The 18,381-nt window shown below is 43.7% G+C and overlaps 1 protein-coding gene across 1 annotated transcript; it reads right to left on the bottom strand.

Moving 5' to 3' along the window:
* Window positions 1–886: 886 nt before the first annotated feature.
* Akr1a1 (aldo-keto reductase family 1 member A1) lies at window positions 887–16,420 on the bottom strand. The gene is made up of 9 exons (XM_034502991.1): window positions 16,079–16,420; window positions 8,608–8,697; window positions 5,222–5,341; window positions 4,242–4,393; window positions 3,285–3,480; window positions 2,801–3,000; window positions 2,266–2,338; window positions 2,053–2,139; window positions 887–1,047 (listed from the first exon to the last, which is right to left on the bottom strand). Exons 2-9 carry the CDS (start codon window positions 8,689–8,691, stop codon window positions 982–984), a joined length of 978 nt encoding a protein of 325 aa, XP_034358882.1. The 5' UTR covers window positions 8,692–8,697; window positions 16,079–16,420; the 3' UTR covers window positions 887–981.
* Window positions 16,421–18,381: the final 1,961 nt, after the last annotated feature.

Raw genomic sequence — 18,381 nt, 5'->3', positions numbered from 1 at the left:
CAAGTAGACTACAGGGACCTGCATATCTTAGTTGTACTATATCCTCAGGGTCTAGCACTATGCTTAATCCACATGTACTCATAGATATCAGTGAATAAAGACAAATGCGTTAACTTGGAGGCACATGGATAGTTTAAAGCCAGTTTGAGTCACCAAAATCCTTCCTAAAATCTATTAGTGACCTCTAGTGGTCTTTATCATTGTAGGTGAAGGCTTTAGGTGACAGGCTTTGGACCTGATACCTGCATCACTCAGATGGCACATGCACATTCACTGTAGTACCCAAAAGAAAAAAAAAAAAAAAAGACCCCACTCCAGTCTTTCATAATTCTGCAAGCTGAGATCCTTAAACATTCAATAATACACTTGGGGGGAGGAAACATGTTCTTCTTCCTATTTTTAAACTTAGGCACTGGCGCTGGGCGGTGGTGGCGCACACCTTTAATCCCAGCACTTGGGAGGCAGAGGCAGGAGGATTTTTGAGTTCCAGGCCAGCCAGGCCAGCCTGGTCTACAGAGTGAGTGTCAGGACAGCCAGGGCTACACAGAGAAACCCTGTCTCGAAAAACCAAAAAAAAAAAAAAAAAAAAAAAAAAACTTAGGCACTGGCTAGGAATGGTAAAAATTAAAGATCCAGTTTTGCTTTTAAAACTTTGTTAAGTACCAGTGTATCAATTAGAAGTTGTAAGATTTCTGGCATTTTTGTAGAGTGCTAAGGAAGCACGTAGAGCTTCTCAAAATAATAATAATAATAATAATAATAATAATAATAATAATAATAATAATAATAATGGCAAGTCACACCCAGCAGCCCTAGGTCTGTGTTGTCCCTGAAAACAACTTCTACCTCACGCCTAACCAGACAAGTAAATCAAACACACAGTATATACACTTCAATGGCTTTATTGATTCCTTCTTTCTGGGGAGTAGCAGGCAATGCTTTAGCAGGAGAACTGAAAGGGAAGCTGAGAAACTATGGGTCTCAGTATGGGTCATTAAAGGGATACAGAGGGTGTCCAGCATCTCTGGGGACCATCTTCCCATCCACCTGAAAAGAAAGATAAAATAAATTAACCCAATAGCAAGCACTGACATTCTGAAGACCCAGGACATTACCTCCAATTCTTCTGAAGAATTCCACCTATCTCTTGTATTATGCCAGGCGACATCAGCAAGGCCCATGCCTCAATTAATGTTACAACATCAACAGTAATTCCAGCATCAAATTCACAGTCTGCTACATGGTTAGCCCTACCCTAAGGTTTCCTTGTCTCAGCTAGAATACTGTGCCCAGATCTGTTTACTTTCTTATATGGAGCAGACCTCAACAAGCTCAAGAATGTTCTTGAGCACTACTCTCATTATTTAAAGAGGGAAACTAAGTAGGCTACAAGATGATCACTAAGCACATGAAGACTCACAGGTTATATTCATTACACAAGATCACTGGAACAAAGCTTGGTGTGGCCCAAAACTTGGTAGGCTGAGGCAAGAGAATGAAGAATGGAGTTTAAAACCTGCCTAAAAGGAAGGAAGGAAGGAGAAACTCAAAGGGAAAGAAAGAGAAATCAGGCATGAGGAAGGGCAGGAGTTCAAAGACAGCCTGAGCTATATAGTGAGTTCCACGAAAGTATCAACTATAGTATTAAGTGCCCATCTCAAAAAACAAAACAAAAAACAAAAAGGGAGTCAAACATGATGACATACACCTTTAAACCCAGCACGCAGGAGGCACAGGCACAAGCAGGCAGATCTCTGTGAGTTTCAGGCCAGCCAAGGTTATATAATAAAACCTCATCTTTTTTTTTTTTTATTTTTTTTTTATTTTTTTTTTAAGAAGGGAAAGAAGGAAGACAGGGAGTGAGGAAGCAAAGAGAAGAAACAAGCACTGCACCTTGGGTAGCAATCCCAACATTCTGTCCCTTCTCCAAGCAGCAAGCCTGAAGCACACCTGGACCACCATACTCCAGACCTCCTACTAAAGGGGCTCTAGTAGGCCTGAGCACATCACCTATTCACTGTTCCCTGACTCTGAATGGTTGCATATCCTTACCGGAATCATGGGCACAATATACCGCCAATTTTTGTTCAGAGCATCTAATTGCTTCATCTCCTCTGGGCTAAAGGTGAAATCAAATACCTGGGGGAGAGAAAATCAGCCTTGTGAGTGATAGCTGGAGTCCCCCAATACTGGTTTCTTAGCAGGCAGAACCAGGTCCAGAACATATCTCAATATTCTAAAGAATATTGAGTATTGGCCAAGTACCTGAATGTTCTGAAGGATGCGGGAAGGAGTGATGCTTTTGGGGATGCAGATTACTTTCCGCTGAACCTGCCATCTAAATAAGAAATGGAGACAAGGTAAAGGAGTTAGTATAGAGAAACAGTATCTTGACCTTAATGCAACTCTCCCTAGTTCCTAGACCACCTGAGCCCATAGGAATAGACAACATGATTCATGGTAGCCTCACTCTAGACCACACAGTAAAATCCTCAGCCTTATTCTGGCAAAATAAAAAATTAAAAAAAAAAAAAAAAGTAAAGTCAATAAATAAATTAATGAAAATATAGTGAAAGAGAGAGAGAGAGAAAGAGAGAGAGAGAGAGAGAGAGAAAGGGATCTCCTTTGTGTTGGGTGTGGTGGCCCAATCCTTTAATCCTAGCACCCTGGAGACAGAGGCCAGTGGATCTGTGAGTTCCTGGCCAGCCTAATCTAGATAAGGTTCCAGGGCTTTTTCAAATAAAGTATTCCCTCAGTCCTGGCCTCCCAACTATACCTTTTCCTCAAAAATGTCCCATACCTGAGCAAGATCTGAGCTGGAGATCGGCCATGTTTTTCAGCTAGTGCCAAGACTACTGGTTCTTCAAGCAGGACTGGCTCATCAGGATGGCGCCAAGCTCGATCAGAGGAACCCAAGGGGCTATAAGCAGTCACCTCCAAGCCTCGTGCTTGACAGTGGGCAATGAGTTCGTTTTGAGCCAGATATGGATGGCATTCCACCTAAAACAAATAACAGCCCTTCAGCATGGGGTGGCCACGCCCAGATCACCTGACCCCTTCTACACTCTGAGTGGAACTCCACTGTTAACCTCTACTGCCTTTAAGCCCACTTGTTTTCACTGGTGAGTTCATGCTCTTCCAGGACTTCAAGTTCACTGTTATACAGAGAACTCCTTCAACAACACTTCTAACAACTTGCCACCTCCATTAAGGAGATTCCCCACCTGATTCTTCATGTTCTGTACACACAACACATCTTCCATTGGTCTGTTTGTACTGCTCACCTGCAAGACAGCTGGGCGCACAGAGGCCACACTGAGGACATCATCAATCTGCCGACTGCTGAAGTTGGACAAGCCCAGGGCTTTCACCAGCCCCTTTGCCACCAGTGCCTCCAGAGCCTTCCAGGTCTCCTTATAGTGAATCAAGTCATATCTGACAGTTCCATCGGCATTCTTGGGAAAGGGATTGTCTCCCCGCCTGAGTAAGCAGACCCCACCCAAGTGTCAGCAAAAGGTCAGGCTTTTGCCCTGCCTGCCCATCCAGCTATTCTATGTACCACATCATAAGACCAAGGGATAAAGTGACAACAATTAGGAACAGCAATGCTTTCTTATCTTTCTAGTGTATAACTCAGGCATTTCTTCTACACGGAATGCCCATTCCTTCACTTATTCATAGCACATGCTTTTTATGTTTGGGCTTTGTTTTGTTTTTGTTTTTCAAAACAGGGTTTTCGTGGGTAGCCCTGGATATCCTGAAACTAGCTCTGCTAGCTTTGAGCTCAGAAATTCACCTGCTTCTGTCTCCCAGGTGCTAGGATTAAAGACATATGCCATCATTCCTGGTTCACAGGCCAGACTGTCTCCTCTAGTATAGCTTCCTTAAGGTCACTTTCTTCAGGGGGGTTTCTGCCCATCTGACAAGGGCAGAGTGCTTACATAAGACTATTCAGACCCTCCTCAGCCGAGAAATTCATGGCCCAAATCTTAGGGGTCCTACTTCAAAAGAAGAGCAGCATGTGTGGAGCACTAGGGTACATACCATTCTGGGGGCTACCCTCTTTATCCACCTAAACACCTGGCTGCAGAAAAGGCAAAGATCCCATGGTAGAGTAAGCACCTCTGCTTGCTTCACTAATTAGAGTTCTTCCCCTACTCTGCAGCTGTGAATATAATCTATTACCAAGGCTACCACACCCAATCCTCAACTTCCAGAAAATGTTGCAGGGCAAGTCTTACTCAAAGGCATAAGGCCAGTGCATCAAATAGAGGTCCAAATACTCCAGCTGCAGATCAGCCAGTGTCCTCCGGAGGGCAGGCTCTACATCCTCAGGGTGGTGCTTAGTATTCCAAAGCTTGGATGTCACAAACAGCTCCTCTCGAGGTATTGCCTATGACAGAGGAGAATCACTGTGAGAAGAGTCCTGAGCACCCAAGCTTACCCACAACACCTCTGAGAGAGAAGCACAGTGTGCCCTGGAACATGACCCAATGCAAAATCGTAACTTACTTAACGTAGTGGTTTTCTTTTTCTTTTCTTCATTTTCCTTTTAACTTTTATTTTATGTGCATTTTTGTTTTGCCAGCATGTAAGTCTATATGACAGTGTCAAGATGCCCTAGAACTGGAGCAATAGGCAGCTATGATCTGTCATGTGTGTGCTGAGAACTGAATCCAGGTCCTCTGGACTAGCAGCCAGCACTCTCAATCAGAGCCATATATTTTCCAGCCCTTTTGTGTTTTTTGTCCTGGAACTTGCTCTGTAGATTAGGTTAGCCTCAAACTCAGAGATCTGCTTAGCTCTGACTCCTGTGTGCTAGTATTAAAGGTGTGCACCATCACCACCCAGTGAGGTGTTTCTCTCTCTCTCTCTCTCTCTCTCTCTCTCTCTCTCTCTCTCTCTCTCTCTCTCTTTTCGGTTTTTCGAGACAGGGTTTCTCTGTGTCCTGGAACTCACTCTGTAGACCAGGCTGCCCTTGACCTCAGAAATCACCTGCCTCTGCCTCCCAAGTGCTGGGATTAAAGGTGAGCGCCACCACTGCCCAGCTGAGGTTTTCTTTTTAATGCCATCATGTTACTCTCAAGTAACTCTTTGCCGGTAACAATGTCAAAAGATTGGACATGCTGGGAGCTGATGCCAATTTCTCTTCTCTAAGACTTCAGCCCAGCTTCAGCCCTAAATTCTCATATCCCATTTTCTTTATAGTCCCAATACTTACCTTGCCTGGTCCCACAATCTCCTTCAGGGCCTCTCCAATCTCAGTTTCATTGCCATATACAGAAGCACAATCAATGTGGCGGTAGCCTACGCTAAGGGCATGTTTAATGGCTGCTTTCACCTGCATTGAAAAGAAGAGGGAAAAAAGATTTCAGTTCCACTGGTCTGAGCTGGTAAGGGAGAAAGATTATATGAAGGCCACTCATGCAGATCAAAGTGAGAAGATGAATAATGATTCTAGACTAAGGATATAGCTCAGTTTGGCAGAGTGTTTGCCTAGCATGTATGAAGCCCTAAATTTGATCTCTAGAATAAACAGACTATGCTGGCGTAAGCCTATAAATCAGCACTCAGGAGATAAAGGCAGGAGGATCAGAAATCCAGGCTCTGGTCTGGAGAGATGGCTCAGCAGTTAAGAGCTCTGCTCTTCCAGAGGTCCTGAGTTCAATTCCCAGCAACTACATGGCAGCTCACAACTATCTAAAATCCCAGACTAGGAAAAGAGATGGAGGTTAGGCATTTAAAAAGGTTTCTTAGGCTGGAGAGATGGCTCAGCGGTTAAGAGCACTGACTGTTCTTCCAGAAGTCCTGAGTTCAATTCCCAGCAACCACATGGTGGCTCACAACCAACTGTAATGGTATCTGATGCCCTCTTCTGGTGTGTCAGAAGACAGTGATGGTGTAATATACTCACGTACATAAAATAAATAAACTTAAAAAAAAAAAAAAGCTTCTTAAAAATAATTAAGATTCATTTATTGTGTTTTATGTGTATGAGTATTTTTCCTGCACGCATGTATGTATACACATGCACACCTGGTATCTGCAGAAGTCAGTAGAGGGCTTCAGATTTCCTGGAATTGGAGTTATGGATAGCTATGAGCCACTATGTGGATGCTAATAATCAAAGCAGGTACTGCACAGATCAACGAGTTCTCTTAACTGCTGAGGCATCTCCACAGCTCCCAACACCATTCCCACACCCCCAAAAATAAGTCTTCTAAAAAAGATCAAAATAGCCGGGCAGTGGTGGCACACACCTTTAATCCCAGCACTTGGGAGGCAGAGGCAGGTGGATTTCTGAGTTCGAGGCCAGCCTGGTCTACAGAGTGAGTTCCAGGACAGCCAGAGCTACACAGAGAAACCCTGTCTCGAAAACAAACAAACAAACAAACAAAAGATCAAAACAGAAACTGGAACTAGAGTCCCTTAATGGAGAGAAGAAAGCAGAGACCAAGTGGAAGAATAGGTCAGTTAATCTGCAAAAATAAATAAATAAATAAATAAATAAATAAACTAATGCAAGCACTCAGGAGGCCAAGGCAAGAGGATTGCCAAAATTTCAACTGTAGCTTGAGCTACACAGTGAAGTGAGCACCAGGCCAGCCAAGGCTGCTCAACAAGGCCCTGTCTCAAGTACAACAATAACCATAAAATGCTGAGAACATAGCTTAGTTAGTAGAGTGCTTGCCTAGCAAGCACAAAGTCCTAAAGTCCTAGGTTAAATTCCCTAGATGGACTGGGCATGGTGATGTATTTCTATAATCCCACAACAGTAGGAGGAGGAGGATCATAAATTCAAGGTCATTTTCAGCTACACTGAAAACTCAAGACCTATCTGGGTGATATGAGTGAGACCTTTTCTCAACAAACCAACCAACCAACCAACCAATCAACCTCAACTTTTTAAATTTTTTTTGATTTATTTATTTACTTTATGTATGAGTACACTATAGCTGTCTTCAGACATACCAGAAGAGGGGGTCACATCCCATTACTGGTGGTTGTGAGCCACCATGTGGTTGCTGGGAATTGAACTCAGGACCTCTGGAAGAGCAGTCAGTGCTCTTAACCTCTGAACCATCTCTCCAGCCCCCAACCTCAACTCTTACTAAACAGATATACTTTCTTTAGCCTCTCCCTAGGCTCCTGCCTCCTCCTGAACCCTGGTAGAGAGCTCCCTTCCTTAATCCTTATCCCTAGGATTGGACAGAGTAGAGTGCCTGCCTAGAGCATAGAGACCCTGACTATACTTCAGGGTCCTAGGAAACTGGTGAGGAATGCAAAAAACAAGGCAGATACCATCTAACTACAGTAGAGATAACAGCTTAACTCAGAGGCCTGACTTCCCAAGCTTAATCCCTAAACCAATATTAACTCTAACTCAGATTTCTAAGGAAAAAGGGAAGAGCAGAGATTTAGCAGCATGTAAGACCATACTTAGGTAAGACTTTTACTCTATTTTCATTTTGGGGGTTTTTTGAGACAGGTTCACATTTGGTAGCCCAAGTTGCCTTGGAACTCACTTGGTAGCCCAGGGTACATAGCACCCAGCACTCCCAAGTGCTGAGAGAACAGGCATGAGCCAAATAGCTTTGGTATTCTTAATTGGTTACCTATTAACTGACAATATAAGAGTACAATCAACCAGGCATCGTGAAACATGCCTGTAACCCCAGTCCTTGAAAGGCTAAAGAAAGGCTGCACTTTAAGCCAGCCTGAGCCATATGATGACAAATCTCAAAGAACAAGAATAAAATCACCTTCATTCTGAATCTCATTTTAAAAAATCTAAAATAGTAACTACCTGGTCATTAAGAGAAAGTGTATTGGGGCTATAGAGATGGCTCGGGGATTAAGAGTGCTTGCTGCTTCCACAGAGGACAGGCGTTCAGTTCCCAGCACTAACAACAGATGGCACCCAACTACATGTAAGTCCAGCTCTGAGGATCTGACACCTTTTTCTGGCCTCCACAAGCATGCACTCTCACTTGGGTACGTACACAGACACGTACACAGACACACACACACACACACACACACTTTGGAAGCTAAACTAGGACTACTGCCTGAGCTGAATGGTGAGTTCCAGATAAACTTGGGCTACACAGAAAGATCTTGTCTGAGGAAAGAAAAGAGGGGATAATTGTGGTCAGTATGTATTACTTACATGAATGAAACAATTACTTTAATTTTAAAAGTTCAGTTAAAACCTTTTTCCTAATTCTTGTCTATACAGTTATCCCAGTAACAACTTCTCAAGTTTCAGACTATGCTCCTAACTCCAAAATATGCACTCAGGAAAGGCCCAGGTGTGCAGGAGATGTGAAGACAGCATGGGGAGGTAAGTAATATATTGGGACTCAGCCCACGCCTGGAAACAAAGAGGGTCCAACACTGCCGTAACTCTGCTCTACAGGGCCCTGAGTTAGCTGGGAAACTAAGGGCTCATAGTTGTCCTTTCTTCCCTCATCTCTCCACTATCTTTATCTTTACCAGAAACAATAATGTAGGTTATTGTTGGAAAAAATACAGGGCCCATCTTGCAAATCCCTCTTTCTCCCTGACAGAGACTCAAAAAAATCTGTCCTCTTTCCAATTCCTCACCTGACCAGGCTCACTCTTCCATGTCCCCAGACCAATCAGAGGCATCTTCTGTCCAGTGTGCAGGAGGACACTGGAGGCCGTCATTGTCCCCTAAAACACAGAGAGGAAACAAATGGTGAGGAAATTAGTGCTGCCTTGAGCCTTAGCCATCCACTGCTGTAAAGCATACTTCAGAAAAGGATGGAGAGCAGTGGCAGACATGGGAACAAACACCTCACATAAGCACCTGTGTGCTCGTCTCTATAGACAAGGTACCTGAAATCAAGCAAATCCAGTAGCTCCTGAACAAACACTAACCAGACTGGCCTTCACACAAGGCTACAGGTCAGTGTTCAAAAGCTCCATTTTCCGAGGTAAGAGCAGCTCTGTGGTACAGCATTTGTCTAGCATGTACAAGGCCCAGGACGTCATCCCCAGCAACACACACACTACAAACCCAGCATAGAGATAGTCTATAATGCTAGCATTCAGAAAGCTGAAGTAGGAAGATCAAAAGTACCAAGCCAGCTTGTCTCAAGAAATCAAAAACCTTTCCCAGCACTCAGGAGGCAAAGGCAGTTGGATCTATGACTTCTAGGGCAGCCAAGACCACAACGAGAAGCCCTGTCTTGAAAAAAAAAAATGAAAAATAAAAAGACAAGGGTCATTATGAGACAAAGATTTCATAAAAACAGGCCCAGAAAAGGATGACTTCTCTGAGGATGAAATTAATGCCTCCAGCAGGAACATGTCAACATCAGAAACTAAAGCTTTTTAACACAGAGATTCTCTGAATCCCTCTCACACACGTCCGACTGGCTCAGTTCAGAGGCTTAAGTGGGCTCCTTCAAGAGAAGTGTAGTACTTACCACTTCTCAGATGAGAAAATATAGGCAGCAAAGAGGACTTAAGGAGATAAGGAAAAGCTGTGAAAGAGACAGGTAAACAGATCTATAAAGCATATACCCCTTGCCGGACATGGTTGCACATGTCTTTCATCCCAGCACTTGAGAGGCAAGGGTAGGCAGATCTCTGTGAGTGTGAGGCCAGCCTAGTTCATATAACAAACTTCAGGCCAACCACAGCTGTGTATTTTAAGACTTTATCTCAATAAATAAACAAATAAATAATATATATACTCAACCAGGCAGTGGTGGAACATGCCTTCAATCCCAGTACTTGGGAGGCAAAAGCAGGTGAATTTCTGAGTTTGAGGCCAGCCTGGTCTACAAAGTAAGTTACAGGACAGCCAGAGCTACATAGTGAGACCCTGTTGAAAGAAAGAGAAAGAGAAAGAGATCGATCGGTTGGTCAAATAGCACAAGAATTCTCAGTCAACCAATGATGAATATTCCAGGAGTTGAGAAACACATTTAAACAGGCTTCCTGCCCTCCTTATCAGTATGGTCTAGGAGGAGAAACAGATTATCAGTACAACTGACACGAATTTTGGCCAAAATCTGCACAAAGGCTACACATGGACAACAGCAAAGATTAAACCACCTAGGATAGTTTCTTGGAGATGACATAAACCTTTAATCCCAGCACTTGGGAAGTGGAGGCAGAGACAGGTGGATCTCTGAGTTCAAGCCTGGCCTGGTCTACATAATGAGTTCCAGGACAGCCATGGCTACACAGAGAAACCCTGTCTTGAAAAAAACAAACAACAAAAGTGAGGCTGAGCACAGTAGAGTAAGCCTGTAATCCAAGCAAATGGGAGGTAAGGGCAGGAATATCAGGAGTTAGGTCATCCTCCATAAGAGACCTTTGCTTGCAAAGAAAAAAAGAATAGGAATGGTTAGTTCCAGTACTCCGGAGGCAAAGGTAGGAGAGTGTTGGGGGCCGACTTTTAGCAGAAAGCAGCTATCAGCTTTGCAGCCATCTTGAGCCATATACCCTGACATGAGACTTGGATTACAATAGCCTACAACAGCTGAGCACACTCCGATAATCTTGGTTTAGATACCTTGGGTGTGTGAGATTAAAGGTATGTGAGATTAAAGGTGTGTAACTTAAGAGTATGACTTAGAAGTGTAAAGATCAGATTTAGAGACAAGACCTAAGGGCATGATTAAAGATGTGACCAAAAGGCATGGCTTAGAAGTGAGACATATAAAAGGCAGAATCAGACAGAGATCAGAGAATCAGACAGAGGAGACAGAGAAGCAGGCACTTGGGAGAGAACTTGGAAGAGGTAACTTGGAACTTGGAGGCACTAGAACTAGGAACTAGGAACTTAGGACTTGGGACTTGGAGAGAAGAAGAGAGACTGGAGAATAAACGGGATTGAAACACACTCTGTCTGGTCTCCATTCTTCGAGTCTGCCCTCACTCTCTCTCTCTTGCTGAACCCTGACCCGCGGACTGGAGCGGCAGCTTGGACCGGGATACAGTGGCCGCCAAACGGGCCGAGACAGGAGAGTATCTGTGAGTCTGAGGCCAGCCTCACCTACATAGCAAGTTTCAGGACAGTGAGGACAACACAGAGAGACTCTGTCTCAAAACAAGTGAAAAGACAGGCTTGGTGGTAAGAAACCTGCAATCTCAGCTGCTTCGGAATATGAGGCAGGAGGATTGCAAGGTTAAGGCTTGGCTGTGCTACACAGTGAATCAAAAGCCATGGTAGGCAATAGAGTGGAACCTGGTCTCAAAATAAAAAAGTAAAAAGAAGTCTGGGGGTATAATGATAAACCAGCCTGCCTCCATCTTCAGCTTGACAGCCATCTTATAGTAAGACAAACTAGGGTTCGTTCCTGTTTATGATTAAGCCTGTTTCTCAAGAATTGGGCTCTGTCCCACCTATAACCTTGACTACAAATAATGTTTCTGTACTGTCTGTCCCAGGAAAGACATGGCAACCATGTCTTTGTTTCAAAAAGTTATGACCACAGTTCAAGTGTTTCAAGAGGCTCCTTTGTTTCAGGAGGCTGTCATGACTACCTTACGATGACCACCTTGCTATGTTCTACTGCCTTAACTCTGCCAATTTCCCTGCTAAATCCCCCATTTGAAAACCCCTATCTTCCACACATCCAATACTGACCTTTTGAACCCCACCTTAGAGGGAGGCAGCCCGTGTACAGGAATGAAAGTTTGCTTTCATTAATTTGGGCATGATGAATTTGGCTCAGTGGTTTTTCACCTCCCATCTTTGAAACTAACAATAGCTTAGTGGTAGGATGCTGACCAGAATGTTTGGGACTCTACATTCTATACCTAGCAAGTGGAGAAGAAAGTGAACAGTTATCAAAAAGAGAAGGAAGAGAGAATATTTGCTCCAAGAGCCAATCAAGTAGAAATAACCTTTCCTTCCATCTTATCAGTACCATAAATATTCTCCTGGAACTGATATAATTGCCACTAACATCTTTATAAATATAAACTTTGTTTCCAAGTTTTAAAAGATATAAGGAAGGGCAGGTGATAATGTAAGTGGTGAGTAAATGAACACAGCAAAACTGTCTTTCCAAGTATTTCTGACGGAAAGAATTGTATTGCCTAGCAAAGCTTGAATATACAAGCGATTCTTTCTGCTGAAACTACAACAAAACCCATTAAACCTCTAAGAGCATGGTCTTTGTAACCGCACACTTCCCAGGGATCAAGCAAGCAGTTCTATGGCTAGGTTCCTGGGCTTGATCTCAAACAATAACCTGTTTACTTCTCCCAGCACTTGAGAAGGCTCTGAAATTACACGGGTGGAGACTGCACAAAGGCCTAGCTCACAGGGAACATGGAAGGAACCTTAATCTTGCTTCTTCATTCCTTTTGCAGGTGAAACTGAACACCAGAGGAGTGGGACAAAAGGCAGGAAGAACAATCACAGATCTGTAAGGAACTTCTGAGAAGGGAATAGAAAGGCCACAGCAGAAGACAGACTTCCAACAGAACAGAAAGTAATCCTCTGCCAGCATGTGATTTTCTAGTAGTCTGCTTTAAGCAACAGCTTTCCAGTATAGCTAACAAAGTTGCTAACAAGACACAAAGTACAAAGCACTTACAGAAGGGTCTCCTGACGTTGACGACCTCCCTCCCTCTGCCTCTCACCAACACTGGCACCCGTCGACTTCTTTTCTTTCCTTTGGTCTAGTTTGTGTTTTCAGTAACCATCTAAAATAAACTTTTCCGGGCGATGGTGGCCCACGCCTTTAATTCCAGCACTTGGGAGGCAGAGACAGGTGGATTTCTGAGTTCCAGGCCAGCCTGGTCTACAAAGTGAGTTCCAGGACAGCCAGGACTACACAGAGAAACCCTGTCTTCTGAGTCATTCTACCAGCATGATCCACAGGTATCTGAGAGACTAAAACTATCTCATCAGATCCATCAGCAGAGTGCAGAATCATCTAGGATCTAGAATTGCACAAACTTGGTTTGAATCTCAGCTCCACTATTTCAAGAGTTTGCACAGTACCTGACTCATTCTCTGCTTTCTGTATACCCAATTCACCAGAGAGCCAAAGCCCTGGACAGCAAATATTAAAACAAACCAGACAGAGTCAGGCAGTGATAGATAGTACACAACTTTAATTCAAGCACTTGAGAGGCAGGAGCAGGTGGATCCCTTGAGTTTGAGGTTACCCTTGTCTACAGGGGTAAGTTCTAGGCCAGCCAGGCCTACAAAGACATACTGTCTTGAACCCATATCCCCTGAAAAAAAGGGAGAAAAAAAAAGCTGGAAGTTATCCTCTGACCTCCACACTCATTCATACAATAATAACATAATATTTTTAAAATTAAAACTCATATGCCAAGCAGTGGTGGCACAAGCCTTTAATCCCAGCACTTGAGAGGCAGGCGGACGGATTTCTGAGTTTGAGGCCAGCCTGGTCTACAGAGTGAGTTCCAGGACAGCCAGGGCTACACAGAGAAACCCTGTCTTGAAAAACCAAACCAAACAAACAAAAAAACCAAAAACCAAAAAACTCATGTAAGGGGGCTTTTATCTTCTTCTGCACTTCAAGAATCCTGCTTAAAAGTCATCCTCAATACATAATATTGGCCCAGATCTCTTGTTTTCTGCATTAAAAATCCTGTTACTAGGTCACCATGGTGCCTTGTGCATTTAATCCCAGCACTTGGGACGCAAAAGCAGGGGGATCTGAGTTCAAGGCCTGAGGAGGGCAAAATGAACAAAATAAATAATAATAAAAAACAAAAAAGCCCAACCCTAAAACCTTCAAATCTCCAAAAATATATACTTCCTAAGTATATATTGTATGATGATGCACATCTGAGGCTAAGTAAAGCAAAAGATCCCCACATGTTCATGGTAAGACTACATACACTACATATTAAAGCCCTGTCTCAAAAACACAGAAAGTAAATAAATATAAAATAAATTATATAAGCTGGGTCGTGATGCCTGCCTTTAATCCAGCACCTGGAAGGTAGAGGCAGGTAGATCTCTGAGTTCAAGGCCAGCCTGATCTACAAAGCAAGTTCTAGGAAAGCCAGGGTTATACAAAGAAACCCTTTTTGGGGGTTGGGGGGTGACAAAAACAAAAAACATGCATACCTTTACTTTCTGATGCTGGGATATAAATCTTTCCTAGTAATTTACATAAGCCTCCACTGCTCCTGCCCTAGTTGTGACCACTACCATCCCTTGACTAAACCAGGCAATATTTTTAATTTGGACTTAATCAAAATCCATCCACCAAATCCAATCCTGTGACTGGTTGACTGAAGCTGTTGGGCAATTCTCCCCAGGTTAAAGTCCAGACTCCTTTAAAACCTAGGTCCCATATTTCTCATTTCGCTGTCTCATCATTTCAGACTGAGAAGCAAGCACCAACTCCAGGTCTTTGCACATTTTCTTTCCCCAAACTTCACACTTGCCTAACTGTTACCATTGAGCTAGTACATGAAAATTCTGGTTCCTCCCTGAAACTGCTAATCACTTTCACACATGATTGTGTGTGTGTGTGTGTGTGTGTGTGTGTGTGCTGATATAGACTGTATATCTCAATGAATCTTTTTGTCCATAAAAAAGTTTCCCCCACAAGCCAGGGTCATTCATCTGAACACTTTACCATGCAGACACAGAAGTTACTAGAAGAGAGACCTTGAATACTGGGGCTTTGCTTTTTTATTTGGTTTGGGTCTTTTTTTCCAGATATGGTCCCATGTAGCCCAGGATGGTCTTGAACTGTCTGTAGCCAAAAATGACACTGAATACAGGATCCCCTAGCCTCTCCCTTCCAAATACTGGCTTTACAGGCTCGAGATGCCATGCCATGCTAACTAGACAGCTTAGCTTGCTAGAGAAGGAAGTCACTGACTCCATCATTTTCAATCCATCTTGAAAAAATATAAAAAAAAGTCATGTATCTGTGTGTGTATGTGCCGGGGAGTGATCCCAAGGCCTTATACATGCCAATTCTACCACCGACCTATACCTGTTAGTATTTTACTAACTTTGAACAAGTATTTAAAAAAAAAGATCTGGGCTGGAGGTGTCGTTCAGTTGGTAAAGGACTTGTCCTGGGATTTGACTCCCAGCAACTCATAAGACCCAGGATAGTGAAAACTCCTACAATTCCAGCACTCAAAAGGTGGAGGCAGGAAGATCAGAGAATTCAAGGTAATCTTGGCTACATAACACAAGTTCAAGGCAAGACTAACCTACAAGAGATCCTGTTTCTATGGTTAGAAAGATGGCTCTGCTGTTTAACTCTCATTTCTCTTGCAGAATACCTGGGTTTGATTCACAGAACCCACATAGAAGCTCACAACCATCAATAACTCTAGTTCCAAGGAATATGTTGCTTTCTTCTGACCTCCATGGGCACCAGGCACCCACAAGGTGTACATACTTACACGCAGACAAAACATTAATTTTTAGAAAAATTACCTTAAAAGAGACTCTGTCTCAAAAACTACCTACAAATAGTAACCAATTCTGCCGGACAGTAAAGGATCATGATGGAATTAAACCTATATTGTTGCTTAAATGGAACCTTGGAAAAGTAACAGGCCTGATTAGAACCTAAGAAGGCCCTACAGTCCTAGGCTCGGTGATGTGAAGGCTCAAGTATTTTTCACTTTAAAAAATATCCATAGCGATAGTATATGTCCAAGTTTTCTCAAACTTAAGGCGAAGGCTTGAGCAAGCTAATCTCTGGCTCCCAATTCTGCCACTTCCTAGAAATATCCGTGTACCTCCATTAGGAAAAGCTGAGAGCCTAGAAAACTCGTGCAGATGAACAAAGAGATGGCGAAAGCAATAGATATGTATCAGACACGTTCAAAGGTTTATCCCAGTTCTCCCTATAGCACTGATAATTTTCCTGCTTATTCAACTCTGAGGAAACAGAGGTCCAGAAACACGTTCTCTGAGAACAGAATAGGAAGAAGTGCTCAAACCCCAAACTCAATCTCATCCCCTGACCTGCCGGCGCCATTCGCGCAATCCCCGGCCTGACCCGTGGTACTGAAGGACCCCGCTTTTTCCTCAAGAGAAAAAGATGGGCCAGCAGCAGGAAGAACTCACCTTGGCAGTGAGCACAGGCTGTGGAGAAGACAAAGTGGCCAGAATTCAGCTCTGCACTCCAGTACTGAGCCAACAGGCCCCGGCTTAAGTCTGGTGGAGAAGCAGCAGCCCCACCCCAGGGAGGAGCAAGGGCCCGGCTCCCAGAATTACGCGCAGGACGGAGGAGACCCCCGCTGTCCTGCGAAGTAGAAGAGGGGGTAGAAGCCAAAGCAGGGACTTTGCACATTCCTCCCCTGGGAACCTCTCACTCCGCCACGAACGTCTGGATGGGCCGGGGTCCCGAAACTGTGCATGCGCACAAGCTACGTGGACAGTCTTGGGCGACTGGCCGCGCCCACAACCGGCCCACAGTGCACCGCGCAGGCACCTCTCTAGATATAGATTCCTGTACTTTCTGAGAAGATCCTCTATGATACCTACTGGGTCCTTCTGGCCGCCCACCTTTCTTTCTCTAAAGTGAATTTGTCGGATTCTCAGAGCAGGCCTGATACAAAGTTTGACCAAAAAACACAGAAAATCTTGCCTCTGCAAACCCCATTTTAGAAAATTACTGATCTTTCACTCAGTACCTTGCACTTTAGCACTGTGCAAAAGACTTCATAAATATGAGCTGGGGGTATAGCTAAGTTAATACAGTGCTTACTTAACATAAAGTTTTGGGTTCAAAATCCAAGCACTGCATAAAATTGAGTCGTGATCCCAGCACTTGGGAGGTGGGGGCAAGAAGGATCAGACGATTCAATATTTCTTGCCTCCTATATGTTGACTTTGAGGCCAGCCCGAGATTCATGATCCCCTATCTAAAAGGAGAACATTTGAAGCTGGAGAAAAGGGGTGGGGGTGTCAGGAACACTTGCCGCTTTTTCAGAGAACCCAAGTTTAGCACCCAGCACTCATGTGAGGAGGTTCTCAACCATCTGTAACTCCACCCTCTTCTGACTTCCATGAGCACCTGCATAAAGGTGACTTGTGTGGGTGTGTGTGAGTGTGTGTGTGAGAGAGAGAGAGTTGAGAGAGAGAGAGAGAGAGAGAGAGAGAGAGAGAGAGAGAGAGAGAGAGAGAGAGAGAGAGATTGAAAGCTACGGCCACGAACATTTCCCAGGACTAGCTTATAAAGGAAAAAACACAATGGACTCATAAGTAGGTGAGGGAGGGCTTTAGAGTGGTCAACCCTTTTCCAAAATATTTTAGTAGTTTGGACATAACAGTTCAAGCTGCCTTCTATCTTGCTTGGCTGAGTCAAGGCTGCGGTGGTTAGGGAATTTCCAATAATCATCATCGTCATCCTCAGAGTATATATGGTCAATTTGATCTTGCTCTGAGCCAAATTATTTTTGTGTGTGTATCTACAATCAAACTACTTTTGTGTCAGCAATATGGGATGGCCAACAGACATAAATCAAAAGAATTACAGCTAAGCTAGAGGTGATTTTAAGCCAGGAAGCAGGTTTCAACATGTGGACCAGACTTCAACAGTCTTACTCTAGCTGTCCTGGAACTCACCATGTAGACCAGGCTGGCCTCCAAATCAGTAATCTGTCTGGCTCTGCCTCCCAAGTGCTAAAATTAAAGACATGCAGTACCACACTCAGCTCTTTTTCTTTTAAAAAATTATTTTATTACCATGTGATGGCAATACATGCTATTAATCCTAGCACTCAGGAGGCAGAAGCTGTTAGATCTCTAAATTCAAGGCCAGCCTGTTATATAGGCTGAATATAACCCTGTCTCAAAAAACAAAAACAAAAATTTATTTTTATTTGTATGTGTGTGTGCCTGAGTATATGTCTGTGTACCACATGCATGCAGGAGCTTGAGGAGGTCAGAAGTGACTTAGGCCTGCTTTCTTTCATTCTTCTGTGACATAGTCCTGAAAGAGAGGACCAGGAGATCAGCAGATAAGCAGAAAGGTAAAGTTTGAGATGGGGAGGCCTTTCACAAACTAGGTCTGTTAAGACATACAGCATCTTATATACTATTTCCAGGAGAGAAATGGAACACAGCAGAAACTGTCATACAGTGGGACTAAATCTGAGGAAAGCTAATCAAACAATGTTGATTAAGGGGAACACAGGGTATCTCAAAAACATTACAGACCAAGCTCTCTGCAGCCTTTGGACTGATAACTAAAGCCCCATTTGGTGGGAAGAGTTGGATTCTCAGGATCTGAAGCAGAAGCTCTCCCAAACCCTGGCTTCAGGCCATTACTGGCCTTGCCAAGCGTATTCCTGGTTTGAGAAGGAGTTGTGCTACATCCACAGGGGGCAAAAGAATAGAAACTGCAGCAGAGACATTTCTGTGAG

This window comes from Arvicanthis niloticus, chromosome 5 (assembly GCF_011762505.2).
Source record: "Arvicanthis niloticus isolate mArvNil1 chromosome 5, mArvNil1.pat.X, whole genome shotgun sequence".
Classification (NCBI taxonomy): domain Eukaryota; kingdom Metazoa; phylum Chordata; class Mammalia; order Rodentia; family Muridae; genus Arvicanthis; species Arvicanthis niloticus.
Note: the sequence above shows the minus strand (reverse complement) of the source record. Positions and strands in the feature narration are given on the sequence as shown.